The following is a 16,606-nucleotide window of genomic DNA, read 5'->3' on the forward strand; positions in this document are numbered from 1 at the left end:
GGTTAAGTAATGAAAATGACATCATTCTTAAAAGAAAAATTTACTTTTGACTATTTTAACTAGCAAGTAGACAAATGACACAAACTTCCTGTAATAGAAGAACAAATGGTGTTTTTATCTCCTCATGTTCAAAGACTACTAGGCTGCTTTCAGATACTAATTAAAATGATAACATTACGCATTTTCAAATATGAATTTGATCATTTACCCCTCCTATTCATGATTTCTTGTCATAAGTTTATCTACTCAATGCAACCTCAAGAAGGTTATGAATTCCCCTTTCAATTAACTTTATAATTGTCTCCATCGATGCAAAGATAGCTTATGCAACGTAGGTAGATAAATGACTTTAAGTTTGTTCAGAATTATTTAAATTAACACTTCCATTGAATTGAATTATATACAAAAGAATTGCATTGAATTCATATATTAACTTAATTTTTAAAAATTCAATTCTTCATATGACTCTCTAATAATTTAGTCTGGTTGGTAATAATTCAAACAATTCAAAAAATAATTTAGTTTAATTGATTAAAATCATAATATGGTTTATTTCATTTCGTTTAAATCATTACACAATATAATTAGGTCCCTTTCTTTCTGAACATGTCATCTGTTTTTCTATTTACGTATTAGTGGATCTTTCTGCTTAGGATTCATATAGTGAGTCCTTTATTTATTAAACAAAAGTAAAAAAGATTTATAGAAAACAATACACAAATAGCTTTAAAACTTTTATTAGTATGTATTGGATGACCTTATTATTTTGGTTTAATCTTGTGGAGTGGTTCAATCATATCTCATTCTTTTTTCTAAAACAACAAAGTGATGTTGCTTAAGGTATAATTTATAACATAATTAGTTTTTCTTTCTCACAGTTGTAGTCAATTACAACCACGACAACCAAAACAAAATACTATAAAATTTCAACTTCTTTTCCAACTAATGACCACTCATTGCAACTGCTTTGGTATGGGCCTATATTTCTTTTTTATTCGTGCATCATCATGCAACGCAAGCTTACATAATGTTTTTTGGTTTCCGACTAAGATATTTTCCTAGCTTTTTTAATGCATGTATAAAGGAATAAAATATAAGTTTAATTAATCACTCAATGTTTGAGACCCCATAAGAGAATATTAATAATGTGTTATATTAACAATTCAAGATCAGGTTTATCCTTACATTATTAAATTGTTGTGTTGTGTTCACTTATTTAGTCAACAACTCCATTTTAAGAACATCATCAATGGCAGCTGGGAATTATTACAAGAAACCTAACTCTATAATGAAAAGCTGTTACAAAACCATGCAATCATAACAACATTATTTAACACTGTTGTAATGTATGTTTCTCTTTCTTCAACATTTTAGGGTTAATTTGTTTGTTATTATTTTTAAATACTTGTAAAAGTTGAGCGCTTTATCAAATAATAAGACTATTTTTTTTTAATAAGGTTGTCGAATAAAAAATGACAGAAGATAATTATAAAAAATTGTATTTTTTATATAATGATATAAATATACTAATACTACTTAAATAAAGAAGGAATTATTAGTTATAATTTTCACGTTAGAGTTAGAAAACATCCTTCTCACTCTTCCATGTGCACATATATATTTTGTTTGACAAATGTAATTTGTTTAATATATTTTTAAGATCAGTGGAAAGAACTTGTATACTTTTAATAATAAAATTTTAAACTAAATCAAACTGCATTAGATAACATTTGAATTTTTAGTTTTTTTACTTATGGTTTCCTAGTTTTTGTTAGGATATATTGTTACAGAATATTAATATTTTTCATTACTGACTACTTTTTATCGGAAAACTTGTTCAAGTCACCTTTGTGACACCGGTGATTCTTTGGCAAGTAGAGAACATAATGGTTTGTGTTATTAATGAAATTAAACTTACAGAAAATACCAACACTTAGACATTAAAATGTTAAGAGAACTAGAATAATACAAACGGATAGCAAAAACAAAACAAAAAGTTAGCATGCTACAATATTAAGTTTGCTTTGGCATCTTAATATAAATTAAATACTTGGAATTAATTACATAAAAATGATGATATTCATATCCATTTGGAAATTTTAGCATCTTTCCGAGAACAAAAAAATTCATTACTCTGTTCCTTTCCCTCCCAAAGTGTATGTAATGTATTGAACAGTTATGCAATTCAGTCGCAAAACTCAACCAAAATATCTACTACAGCTAGTCTAACTAGGGAGACATTTATTTAACATACAACATGAAACCATTACCAAATATATTTCGTATCTAAGAAATCAGACGTCATAGCCAGATATTCCTAAGGTTGAACAAGGATACCCAATGATAATGATAATGAACCAATTTCAACTATTCTTTTACTTCTCAAACAGTTATGGATGAGTTCATTTCATTCAGTATACGGCAGTATCTATTATGGTCCGAGGTGTTTTTGAAGCCAGGAAGGAAATCTGTAAAGAACCTTAGAACCGCAGCAAGATGTTGAGAGTCGTTGGAAACAAATGCTGCTTCTAAGAACAATGAGGGCCGGATGCTATCCACCTGAAAATTAAACAAAATCATAAACACAAACATTGCGATACTTGTTTCCTTATTATATGTTCAATCACAACATAACCATACTAGAAGTAGTTTGATATTAGATTTTGTACATCAGCTGGAACCGGAAACCAACCATTTACTATTAATGGAAATAAGCATAATAAGTGCAAGATATATCAATTACTTAAAAACTAAGTAGTCTTTCTTTAGTGAAAGCTCACAGAATAACATTAGGACTGGCAGTCTGGCCTGACAGATCCAGGAATTAAAAAGTGACAGCACAGCCCAACCCAATGTCAGATCAATAGATCATTTTAACTTATTTAAAAATAAAATTACATCCAAAATAAAAATGTACTTTTAAAATTCCAGTCATTTAATTAAACTAATTTTCATTTTTAGATTAGATAATTTGATATAAAAATTATAACGTGTGTATGTCCTAATAAACCAATATTACTTTTAATTTTTCTAAATATAATTACTATTTTAAAATACGAGCTAACAATAAATTATAGCCAATTATTTTCTGGACCCCATCATTTCTGGAACTCTAAACAATTCCGGAATTTTTTTTTGCCGAAGTCAAACATTACCCTCCTTTTATGGAAAGCAATTTCAGGAAGGATTTGATGGGGTGGGAGAAGAAATTTGACGAGCTGGGGAAAGCAATTGCCTAACTTATAGGTTAACGAGGTGGGGAAAGCAATTCACTCTGTTCTGCGGATTTTTTGGCCGGCACATTGGAACAAGTTTATTTAAACACCTATAATCAAAACATCTACTTTACTGATTTCCAAAGTATCTATCAGCAACGATATTTCCCTAACCATACCAACAACTTCAACACCCTGTCTATGACCATAAAAAGTTGGTCGGCGAGGTTTCAATGAAATAAATAACAATATCTATACGCGATACCATCTTATAGAAATATAATCCGTCCCAAAGAAATTGACGTGGTTCAATCACTTCAACTCAGTATTTAAATTGATGAGAGAGTAGGTGAAAAAAACTATTTTAGAATTTAAATTTATCTTCATTTTCCTTTCACTTTCTCTCTAACAAACAAATCAAAAGGCACTCCTTTTTAGCAGTTTATTTCTTTATTTTGCTTTTTCTAACTTTGTTAGGAATTCAAGATGAGTTAAAAGTTTCATATTAGATAAAAATGAGTAAGATGACTAGTATATAAGTAGAAAGACCCATAAGTCAATGTATTAAGGTTTTAGATTAAAAGTGACGTCATAATCTCTTATATGGACCTATTCACAACTCATTGGTGACGAATCTCCTTGGTGTCCCCTCTCGAAAAAGCCTCAGTTGTATTAGAGCGATGATTTATCCAGGTGACAGCTTGGATGAGTGCAGTATAAAGTAGATGAAGAACCTAAAGTTTATGGATTCCTTATTTTAGGAGAGAGTGTCCCATTGTAGAATGACGGTACAAAAGATGATCACCACTACGATACTCGTGCTTGAGACACAGGTATTCCAATGTGGACTGGACTCACACTTAAACTTGAGGGGAAGATTGTTAGGAATTCAAGGTGAGTTGGAAGTCTTCCATTGGGTAGAAATGAGTAAGACTAATATATAAGTAGAAGTACCCATAAACTTAATACTTTAAGGTTTTGGGTTGAAAGTGGTGCTTTGGTCTCTTATATGAGTGTGTTCACGACTCACTCGTACTGAATCTTCCCTGGTGTCTCTCCTCAGGAAAACCTCACAAACTTTAGTCCTTCCAAACAACGTATTAAGTGTGTTGGGATGGGTCACTTTACACTACTGAGGTGTGGAAATAACTAGACATGCCCATGCAGGCAAATGCAGTCATGGAGTACTCTGAAAAGTAGAAAGAGTACATCATATATTTATCCATCTGAATTTGCAATGAATGTTGGCTTCCGTTCTTGGAACATAGGGGATGAGAGTTTGGAGGAACATTCTACAAGGAATACACGGGGCTTTAACCTAAGTAGCCTGGAGGTGATGTTTTCTTCAAATCCCAGGATGAGGTTCATATACAAGATCTGGCAGGAATTTCTGGGAAACTTGCTCTCTCATTAAGTGTATCCTAATGCAATTTATATATGGGCGGACTAGCAATACAAGCTTCCTGTTTAACAGGTTAAGGGTTACAGGGAGGCAGCTTCTGCAGGTTGACAGGTCAAGTGTGGGGGGTCAAATTTCCGAGTTTGTTTAGAATGTGGACGAAAGGGCATTTAGTGAGAAACAAAATCAGGTCTATGGAGGAGATGTGGTCTTATTGATTTATATTAAGAGGCTTAGACTTCCTTGACCCACTTGCCACAAAGGAACCCAAAATCAAGGTGATTGATGAAGCCTGATCGACTGGTGGGGTTTCCTTTCCATAAAAACCTACCAAATATAGTGAGTTGTAGCTTTTTATGGCATAGGGATCCAGGCTCTCTTTCAAGATGGCATCCTTTGCCCGCCATCATGTGTGTCTGTTCAGGGTGAAGCACTAGGTGATGTGTACAAGATTTCTATCTGGAGGCACCTAAACCAAACCGTTAATGGATTTTGAAAACAGAATAACACCTATACTTTATTTTCAGTAAAGGACTATCTATCTCCAGATGTTGGAAAATAATAACCTATCATATAGGGGATAGCTGTTTTCTATAGCAACAATCTACTCCAGATGTTGGAAATAATAACCTATCATATAGGGATAGCTGTTTTCTATAGTACTAGGTGATGTGTACTAGATTTCTATCTGGAGGCACCTAAACCCTACCGTTAATGGATTTTGAAAACAGTGTAACACCTATACTTTATTTTCAGCAAAGGACTATCTATCTCCAGATGTTGGGAAATAATAACCTATCATATAGGGATAGCTGTTTTCTGTAGCAACAATCCATACAAGTATCAAAATTGCAACACGAGAGTTCCCAGTTTTCCATTATCTCCCGGATCTCTTTGCTATTTAAAATACTATATAATGACTACTTCCTATACCAGGAGTCGGCACAGTAAGAAGTTACCCTGTTTTTCCGTGCATATCTTAAGGCTTCAAGGTAGTATCCATCCTGCACAAGCAGCAAAACATAATCATGATGTAAACCTAATTGTCTCAGCATATCAAGACCAAGCTTCCTAGTCTGAGCATTCTGGCGACCAGACTCTAGGAGTTGAAGTGCGACTTCCTTAGATGGCTCCAGAATCTGCAACCAAAAGAGACACGTCTTAGAATCAAACAAATCATAATGAACATAAAAAGGCTTCCAACCTTTACACTTATACAGAACTTTCTAACCTTGTTTAAGACAAACAACCCGAGCTCTGCATAACGTTCATTGCGAGCCAGAAGCTGAATAATTAATACATACACATTTGGGAGTACACGTATCTTTTCTGAATTTGCACTGTAACAAAAATAAAAAGCGAAGATTCAAAGTAGTGGAAGCAAAATTTTCTAGATCAAGAAAAATATAGCATAAAAAGCACAAGAATGTACATCATTTAAAGTGAACACCTGGTACAATACAACCGACCAAGTATATGTTTACATAACATCCTTATATCAAGTCCATGGCTGGCTAATGGCAATTGTTAGTTTTCAGAATTTTCTGGACTTGCCTTATTTACTTACAAATTATGATATAAGGACAGTGGACCAAACAAAAATCATTAGAATCTAGCAGCATTTATCGTTTATTATCTTTCTAGATAGTTCAGTAATTGTTTAGCATAATTCAATATTCGTCAGGAAGTTGTGATGTAAGAAGTATTCTCTTGATAACAGAGTAGTTGTTTTTTATCATCTTAGTAATCATTCTAGTTAAATAAATCAATCTGCAAAGCAGAAAAGATATTTCAGCACATTCAGAAAATTCCTTTCTCATTTTTTTCACACTAACTCAATAACAATAGCATACCTGTGAAGGAACTCAATAATGATAGCAACCAAGTAAGAAGGGTCTCCAACCATCTCTTCATCAACAGGAGAAAAGACAAAGCTGTACATCTCATCTGGTGAAATTGCTGCGGTAGTAAGTTGGGATTCCTCTTGCCCAGATTGAAGAGATGGTTGCATAACATAAGCACTGTGGGCATCCTTTGAATTGTGTTTTGGATGTGCAGACTGAGACTCATCATCAGAATCCAAACTTGAAACAGTTGAAGCTTTATTAAGAGATCCACTGTTGACTCTTTCCATAGACTCATGAATGATTGATTTTCCAATTAAATCTCTTTCGATAGCAGATACCTCAGCGCCAGTATTTTGATCAACAGAAGTTGATGTCTTTTCTGGTTTCAGTCTCTTAAGATAGTTACCAGTTTTAATTGAATGGGAGTATGAGCTGACTAGTACATTTACAGCCTTGGAAACCACGGGCACAGGCCTGTGCTCTAGAATGAGCGTACGTGTAATACCCAAGCACAATTGCTTAGCCTGAAAACAATAGACGAGGGGACATTTTGTGTAAAAATTAATTATTTCAAACTTTCAAACAGACAAATAAGATGAGAATACTGTTAATAGCCTATTTTTTTTGTTGTTGACAAAATGACATTCCAGGAAATATGTGTACAAAATCATTTTCTTAAGGAGCCAATTCAGATTAGCTTTCTTCCCCCCATAATCACATTCCAGAGTTCCACTGATATACATTTATAAATAAAGGATAAAAGGAATTCAGTATTCCCACGTCTAGCATGAAAATTGCAAGGTGCTTCCAATTCCCAATAAAAAAAGTTTAGAATAATTATATTTAACAATCCTGAATACAGCTATGTAACACCTTACTTCCATAATTGAAAACCAGTATAGCTTTTCTTGACATTAAAATAAAAATCATTCTTTTCATAGGGTAGATGATATCAATCCACTGTTAAATGTCCATTCAATGCACTTTAGTTCTCATGTTGCACAGAGGGACAATAATAAGGTGCAAAAGTCCCCTAACTAAATGACTTGAGCAAAAAAGCATGAAGTCACAGCTAACTTTATTTCAAGGACTCAAACTTGTTAAACCTAGCAAACCATTTAAATTAAAAAAAAAAAAAAAAAAAAGAGGATAAGTTTATTGCATTCATTATGCTAAAGCTGGGATGCATAAAAAGAAGTTAATGCATAAATCTATGCCAAAGGACAACTGAGAGTGGCAAGTGATATCAGAAACTTTATTGTACAAAGTAGGTTAAAGCCAGGGTGTGTGAAAAAAAAAACATGACACTTTTTAGCTTAGTAACTTCCATTCTTAGTGTAACATCTAGAAGTGAGAGGTTATCATCCAGCAGGGTAATAAAACTTGCCAAATTTGATAAGCTAAGTTTATTTTAGGATCTCAATCAACACGAATTAAGCTAACTACTGGAACTGTAATGGCAGCTCCAACAAATAAAGTTTTCAATACACATTTGTGGGCACAAGTCCAGTTACAAACTAATTACAAGAAAATCATCTTGTGTATTGAATTAAAAAGAAATTACCAATAGAAACTGCTTCATTATTGAACCCACAAGAATTAATCAATTAGATGCATTGGTATGACTAGGCCGGGAGAAAGATACCTTGTTAGCTTCCAACCTCCGCCGCTGCAGGAACTCTAATACAGATGGGACCTCTGAGCTACTGGCAGAAATTGCCTGCAAGATAAATTATTCATGAAAAAAAGCACCTAATTTCAGTATTGAAATATATGCAGATAACTGACCTCTATGTCTAAATTGAACTTCCACAATAACTTATTGGCCACATCACACACAAGGTCAGGCACTAGGAAAGTCCATGCATTGGAGTATGTAACTGCTGCATGATTACTCAAAATATTACTGTCAGAACTCTCACTTTCTCTGCCACTAGATTGAGATGAAGTGCTGGATCTGGGGAATCCCCTTAATAATAGAGGAAGTGGTGCAGATATTGGTGCTCTAGAATCTGCAAAGAGATCATAAAGTATAACAACCTTTGCATCAACTTGATGAATAAGAAGTACATTGTCGACCACACTCACGGCAATCCTGTTGGAATAAATTGGAAAAGAGCCCTGCATATACTATTGACATCAGTCCAATTTTTTCAAGTCCATAGTTCAATGGAAAATTACATAAATACTACTTTCATACAAGCTCTAGGATAAAATTACATACCCCATATGGTCATATCATATCTTATTTGTGTAACTAGTTAAAATGCCTTTACTCTATTACTATATGGCAAGTGTTTAACATAGTTATAATTGCTTAGATTAGAAAGTAAATTAGTATATACATGGTTGTATTCTTGTATTGATGAGTAGCCCATAGAAAATTGTAAGAAAATCAATGTGTATTATGTCTTGCATATGCTGAGATATTTATGTGTGGTAACCTTCCTCCTTAAAATCTTTGAAAATTCAATCTTTGTTTTTTATTTTTTATATTCATTGTAGGACTACTTGGAGAGGCTAAATGAGGAAGAATCGAAGAGATTTTCCACTCATTTTGGAGCATGAAAACATGAGCATTGAAAGGAGATAGTTGAAATTTTCTTGCTGTCTAGTGTGTTAAAATGCCTAGAAGTTTGTTTGAACATCTAGAACCATGTAATGTGCAAATTTAAACTTTAAACATCCAAAGTTGCTTCTTGTTAGAATAATTACATCTATGTATCATCATTAAGCCTAAGTAGGGTATACTGTGCTAGATAATTTATTAGTTGTACCTATAGTCGTACCTTGTTCTGCACCTAGGTGTCTAGTGTAGTTCCTTAATCTTTCTTGTACTCTTGTATAAGCTTTTCATAATAAATAGAATATTATAAGAGGGACCTCTGAAGCCCTCCAAAATATATTTCTTTGCTTTTAATCTAAAGTTGGTATCAAAGTAGGTCGATCCCGCTCTAACTGTCTTCGTCATCTCCGGCACATTTTTCGCCGTTATTCACCATCCACCACAGTCCATTGTTGCCGGCCACCACAGTTTTCGCCCGCGACCACTAGATCTGGAGTGCCTCTCTAAGCGACAACCAACCCTGCCGATGCTGAAGGCTAATTCTCATCCACATGCTACCATGCACTCAACCTAAGTCTGCCGCTACCAAGCGCGTGATGTCCATGCACCGCCTTCCACTTGCCACAACTTCATCGCACCATTGTCGTCAATGTTGCCGGACCTTGTTGTCTCTGATTTGCCCTTCCAAGCTTCGTTCCAACAAGGTTTGAAGTCAACCTTGTGGAAGTGACCCTAGGGCTTTTGTTTTTCCTTGCTGCTTTCGCTCCTCGTTGGTTCCTTGCTATTTTCGTCTCCTTGGTCAACAATGGCTACGGGAAATGCTATTTCATTCTCTTGAAGTCCTTGCATTACTTCCAAGAAGCTAAATGGACAAAATTATCTATCATGGGCTGCATTTGTTGAAATGTGGTTCATAGGCCAAGGACATCATGACCACCTTGAACAAGATGGAAGCATGTCTGTGTTGAAAAAACTGAACAATGGAAACAAGCGAATTTCCACCTGTGTGCCCTGTTGTGGCAATCCACGAAACCAAGACTTTTGATTTGAGCTTTCAAAACATGCTACCTCCTTTTGGAAGAAAGCTCTAAACATCTATGCCAATGATATCCAACGTCTTTATGATTCTACAAACAAGCTTGCATCTGTCAAAATGGCTAACCATGATATCATGTCCTTCGTGATTGAAGTCCAATCAACTACGGAAGAACTAAAGATGTTCTTGCAAGTCAAATCTTTTGGAGGAAATCAAGAAGAAACTTGACAAATATTTTATGGTGATGATCATTTGTGCTTTACACCCAAACTTTAATCACGTGGGAGATCAACTCCTGACATTTACGATTTGTTCTCTCCCTCCTCCATGGCTTCTTCTGTTGTCTCTTCCAATTCCTCTTGTTCCACCACTGTGTCTAACCTGTCAGTCTATACTAATTACGTCAATGTGAACTTGTCCATTGATAAGTTAGATGACACTAACAATGCAACTTGGGTGTCAGACATTAAACTTGGCTTGAGAGTCAAGGATTTCTTGATCACCTTACTCAAAGGGTGACTAATATTACACCAAGTGAATTTCCTCATTGGAAGAGAATTGATGCTCAGTTATGCATGGTTCTCAAGAATACCATTCACTCTTCTTTAAAACAAATGTTTCGTGCCTACAAAAACTTTTCTAGAAGTCTAGGATTAGACAAAATTATTATACACCAATGATACCCAATGTCTTTATGGTGTTTGTCACGAACTTTTCAATGTTGTTGCTCCTCGAAGTCAAGACTCTATGGTTGATTATTTGGATAAGATTCATGCTGTTGGAGTCTACAAACAGGACTTGATAAATGATGAGATCTTCAAAAATACAAACTAATGTTTAATTCTAGCTTTGGTTGAGAATTGGGAATAGCTAAAGAAAAAGGGTTTCGGTAGCACAAAGGGTTAAATTTCAAGGAATTGAATTCAGCCTAAAGTAGCAAATTTGGACCTGAATTGGTTGATAGTCAATTGGATCGAAAGCTGAATTTAATTACTCAAGAGAAAAGCAGAGAGGAATTGAACCCTAGCTGCAGTTCATCATTGTTACATCAATTTTGATCTTCAGACTTGTGCTTTGAGCTCTGCTTTTGCATTCTTTGTTCTGTTCTATTTTTGGAATCACTCAATGCAATGCATCTTTATTCAGTATTTGAATCTAATCCATGTGGGAACAACCACTTTATTACTTAATTCAACTTGGTTAGAAAAGCTTTCCAGATTGTTAAGCAAACAAGAAATTGAGTGAACTGAAATAATAAATCATTCAGAATTCGAGAAAAACCAACCTGCTGTATTACTGCATCACGATATAGCCGATAAGAATGGAGCAGCATAGCAACTCTATCAACTTGTAAGCAGTATATCCTACCATAACTGTGGTTGATTGTTAAAGACATAAAACGTTAAATAGGAAGCTTTCCTAATTATAAAGGTATAAGTTCGATGAAGTAAATAACTTATACATACACAGTGACAATAAAGACATCTTCAGCTGCTAAAACAGGCTTATTATTTGCCTCAGATTTGGCCATAACCATCTCAAATCTTGGCAAACGAACAATATCTGCAGACGAAATCTAAGAAAGGCATTGCTGTATTAGCCAAAAAAGAAATAGCACAGGAGCTGTATCAGTTGATATTCTAAATTAATACTCATGAGTCACAACAAGCACCATTACAGATGCTGCATTGACACATGCCACTCTTTTCTATAAAAATAATGATATTTAGCCTTATTTTGAAAAAAATAAATAAAATACTATTCTTCATGTTAAATATCTTTCTGATCTAACAATTACAAGAAAAAGAAGCAAGCAATACAAACTCTCACCTGAAAGCCATGGAATGTCTTGCACTGCATGCCAGAAGCAAGAAGAACCAATCGACTTTCATGGGTGTAAACATACCAACTCACATTCAGTTTCTTTGTTTGCACCAGTTGCAGTGATTTTGACTCTGAATTATAAGCATACAAGTCTAGACCACTGTTTAGGAAGTTTTTAAGTCAGTATATACATAACAAAATGGAAATAAAAACATATGGGAAAGAGAAATATTGATAAAAGAATACTTGGAAAATCACATAGAAAAGCTAGCTATTGTTGGAAAGCCCGACGACATTTAAACCCCAGACTAGAACCTCATAATTCTAATGTGGGTCAAGTCACATTCCAAAAAATTGGATCATAACATGCCTTGTTGCCTATGTGGGTTGGCTGCACTAGCCCTTTATCTAGTCTCTGACAAACACTACAACAGTAGCGTCACCAACTCAAGTCACCTTTTTGCAGCTAAGAGACATGGTGAAAAGCTTCGATATTGATTAATAATAACAGTGCTAGATTTAGTCTAAAAAATATAGTTATGTTTGGCAGGTGTAAGGACTTGTAGATCCCACATTAGAATCTCACAATTTAAATGTAGACTCACCAACAGCAGCATGTGCTCTAAGATTTTTTTCTTTCCGGTAGCCACTGTTCTTTGAGCATTTTTGCTTTCCAATCGTTGTCATGTTCTCTAACTGTTTTTTACTTTCCAGCAACCGCCATGTCAAGCAGTCATCGTGCCCTTTGACCATTTTTAACAAGTTTGACTCATGTTTCAGTTTGAGAAGGAGTGGTAAAGATATGATTTTAGATGACGAAACATATTGATGATTGATGGTTATTTTGACAAAGAGAAAGTCATGCTTGGGAAACATCTAATAGCTTTGTCATTATTAACTTCGTCAACTTTTGGCAACCAACTAACTAATATGTTTCTAAGTCTCTAAAGCAGACTTGTGTTGATAACATTTGTAGCAAGTTTGTTTCATTTTATGCATATGCTCCAACTTGAGGTGGGGTATTAGAGATAGAAGTTGATTATGTTAATATGATTTAATTACACTAAATAGGGAGATATGATATGATAGGAAAATTTCTTATCAAATATTTCTCATTATTAGATATTGATTTTGTTCCTTATTATTATTATATCTCTTCTTCACTATAAATAAGAACACTTATGTGTATATCCAACTCACAGAATTCATTATATTCTTTCTTTGTTTCTCAATTCTAAATATGGTACCAACGTGGTACCATCCTCCATGATCTGTGTTGTCACTAATCCTGTCAACAACTTCCTTTTAGCATTATTCCATTGCTCAGCTAACATGTTAGCAGGTTCTAGTGACAGACATCTGAAGGGTAGGGCAACCAAATCATAACGATCTGAAATAGACGACAGAATAAATAATTCACTAAGACTAAAATAATTCAAGTCTCTTATTCCATTCAGTAATTCAAATACGTTTATAAAAATGATTGATCCAATGAAGCTTCTCACAAACCTCAAAAAATCCAAATAGATTAATTATCCTCTAAATTTTCAAGATATTGTAGGATTGCAAATCTCCGGCTAGGAAGCACTATTACTAGCATTTGTTGGGTTTCTTCTTAATTTAACAATCAGAATATGTAAAATGTAGATGCATATCAGATCAACAAAGAATAGATGAATAAATAAGCTAACCATACCTTGTCTTAACAAGAACAATATCACACTGTTGACTATCTGTCCAAAAAAACCCAAGTATACTTTCTGATTCTGGCCTGCACTTATGGCTAAAAGTACCCCCAGTCTCTCTATCCCAAAACTGCATCTCATGGTTTGATCGCTGGATTGCTATTACCTTTGTGTCTAAAGAATATCGAATAGCTATAATAGGGCCTTCACTTATTGAGTCAGCGGTTTGATCAATTAGAGGGTCAAAGAGACCAACTTTCCATGAAAAGACCTAAATGATACAAACACATGCAGACAGTGTGATCATGTGATCGAATACAAAAATAGAAAAATGAATTACCATTTTGAAACAATTCAAAAATCTGGATATACAACTCGTCTTATATTCGCTAAACCTTAAATGTACGAAGCATATCACAACATAGTAGTAAATAACATGGAATAGTGGCGTAGTAAAGCCAAGCAGCCCTAAGCTGCCATGGCATTATAAACCAATTTTTACCACTGAGAAACTATTTAATTTTTCTTTTTGGATTAAAGTTGTGATTTCAACCCCCATTTTGTAATGCACTTTTTGCTTCAGAAACATAGAAAGATTTGAAAACCTTTTGTTGACTAGTCAACAAAAAATTACCTCCAGTTTGATAAATGCCCTTTCACACTTAACCAAACCACTTTTTTCCATTTGTTCCATTCTTGCTTCTTCCAGTCAATTTCCTAAATCACAATCTACAAATTTTTATATAATTGTAATTTTACTGTTTTCTTTCATTTTTTGACTTCATTTCTATCTTCTCCTAGATTGATGATGATTATGTGCTTATTATTTATCATGAATTTCTTTAATTTTGGGATTTTTTTGTAATTTATTTCCATGGGCAGTATAAATTATTTATATTGTATTAAAATAGTGTCCATCCTGCCACACCATTTTTTTTCTGGAGGCAGTATTGCTATCTTAGATTTATAACTAACATAACTGGTATCATATTACCTGGTCAACTGTTGGAGAGAGTACCAACTTATTTCCATCATCATAAAATAATCCACTAGATCCAGGAACATTGCACCGAAGTGGTGGATAATGAATGTAAGCGTGTGAAAGACCATCAGATCCACTCAGACCTATATTAGGCTTTGAAGTTGATGCTTTTCCAGACATGTTATGTTCCGTTGTTAACACAATGTGTAGCGGATGAAAAATAACAACTGCAGCAAAACTCCAATTTTTTTTATTTAAACTCGATAGTAAAAGGTAAATATATGATTAACAGGAGACAAAAGTGCAGAAAGTTAAACCTTTGCCAGCAACAAGTTGTAGGACTTCCTCTTAAAGTTACGATTGAGAACTTCTTCCACAAAAACTTCTATTTGTCAACAAGTTGTAGGACTTCCTCTTAAAGTTTGCTTTTTCAGCAGCCCTCAGAACAAGGAATTAAATGGGCTTTCACTTAAACCTTCTTTTTTAGCTGTTTGGAGGAATATTTTGAAACATGAGAAATTTATTAGAAATGTCAAAAGAATGGTAACAATTATACGTAGAAACAACAAAACGGTTTCAGCAACAGAACCAGGAGAGCAAAAAAAGTATAATCAGAAGCAGCTCTGACTCTCAAAAGTCATGATCCATTTAAGGGTATGATTGTTTAAGTTTAAAGATAGTGATCGTATGACACAGCTTTGCTTAAGAGCATTTTTTTCAGAAGCTACTATCCTTAACTTCTCATAAAAAACACTAAGAGTAACATTTTTGAGGTTTCACTTTTTTATTTATTCAAAAAAATTACATAACTAATACAATCTGTCAATCCTATGTTTTCATTAAACAAGCCTTTTGATTATAAAAACTCAAACAAACAGGCCCTAAATGAAGTGTGCAAAACTGTTTATCTTCAGTCTTTCCAAGAATATTGCTAAAAGAGAAAAGCATATAAGCTATTTTTTTTTAATTAAAATGTAAGAAAGAACATAATAACTGCAATGCCAATTGTAGAATGCAATACCATATTCTGCATACAACTCTTTAGTGCCAGAAATTCGTTCACACACATATCACGTTCAATGTCTGGAACCTTCACTGCAACACAGCTCCCATATGCTTTTGCCTATTAGATGAGGTCTTAACCAAATCAATGTTTGTGTTTGTGTCCAACCATCAGAAGATAGTACGGAGAAGACAAGAAGAGAGTAGGAAAGTACCTATAATACAACCCAGTCTATCTCTTTTCTAACTACCTGACCTAAATGATAATTGCGCTTTTAAAGCGTTTATCAAACTAATAAATTAAACTCGGTACTTCTTGCAATTGGAAAAATAAAATCAAGCCAGCCATTTATCGAACGTACAAACAAATTGTAGAAGTTATTCTGTATAGGAGTCTAACCACCTAAATTATGTAACGAAAAGGTTCTACACCCAATATTTCATCATCTAACCCAAAACCAAAAGCACATTTCTGGCTTGATCTACGTAAAACAAAATCAAACCTCAGATGCACAATTCACTAAAATACGCTTGAGAGTAGAAGCGGTATTCTTCTTCTCCTTCATGTCGACAGCAGTGCAAAATCTACATAAGCCGAAATTAAACGACAATCATCTGTACCCTACCAAAAAACCAAAGCAAAACCAAATTATAAACGTATTCGTATTTCGAAGTTTCAAAGAAACTTACATTTACTTATTAAACCACCACCGCTAATAATAATAGCTTAATTCAGATTTCTACAATCCCATAGATTTTCACACCGGGAATATCAGTAAACGAAGAAGATAAAAAACCCTAAGGTACCTTCGCCCAATATGCTTGCACAAGTAATCATGCGAGAATAATAGAAATTGAAAAAAAAAACATATGAGATGAAGAAAATCGAGAATCTGCATAAAGCACGTATGTATTCGTGGAAAAGGCGACTAGAAAACAATGGAAACGTGAGAGAGAGAAATTGTTTACCATCTCAAGAATTGGGCACATACATTCTGCAACAGAATTAATTGTAGATCACGAAGCGGGCTTATAGATATTCTTCTTTTC

At 34.1% G+C, this 16,606-nt stretch overlaps 1 protein-coding gene across 1 annotated transcript; it reads right to left on the reverse strand.

Moving 5' to 3' along the window:
- Positions 1–2,056: 2,056 nt before the first annotated feature.
- Positions 2,057–15,021, reverse strand: LOC108329085 (uncharacterized). The gene is made up of 12 exons (XM_017563088.2): positions 14,872–15,021; positions 14,567–14,781; positions 13,584–13,843; positions 11,894–12,047; positions 11,530–11,639; positions 11,349–11,436; positions 8,250–8,582; positions 8,107–8,181; positions 6,468–6,985; positions 5,846–5,954; positions 5,574–5,753; positions 2,057–2,559 (listed from the first exon to the last, which is right to left on the reverse strand). Exons 2-12 carry the CDS (start codon positions 14,732–14,734, stop codon positions 2,383–2,385), a joined length of 2,172 nt encoding a protein of 723 aa, XP_017418577.1. The 5' UTR covers positions 14,735–14,781; positions 14,872–15,021; the 3' UTR covers positions 2,057–2,382.
- Between the last annotated feature and the right edge of the window lie 1,585 nt (positions 15,022–16,606).

This window comes from Vigna angularis, chromosome 2, assembly GCF_016808095.1.
Source record: "Vigna angularis cultivar LongXiaoDou No.4 chromosome 2, ASM1680809v1, whole genome shotgun sequence".
Lineage (NCBI taxonomy): Eukaryota > Viridiplantae > Streptophyta > Magnoliopsida > Fabales > Fabaceae > Vigna > Vigna angularis.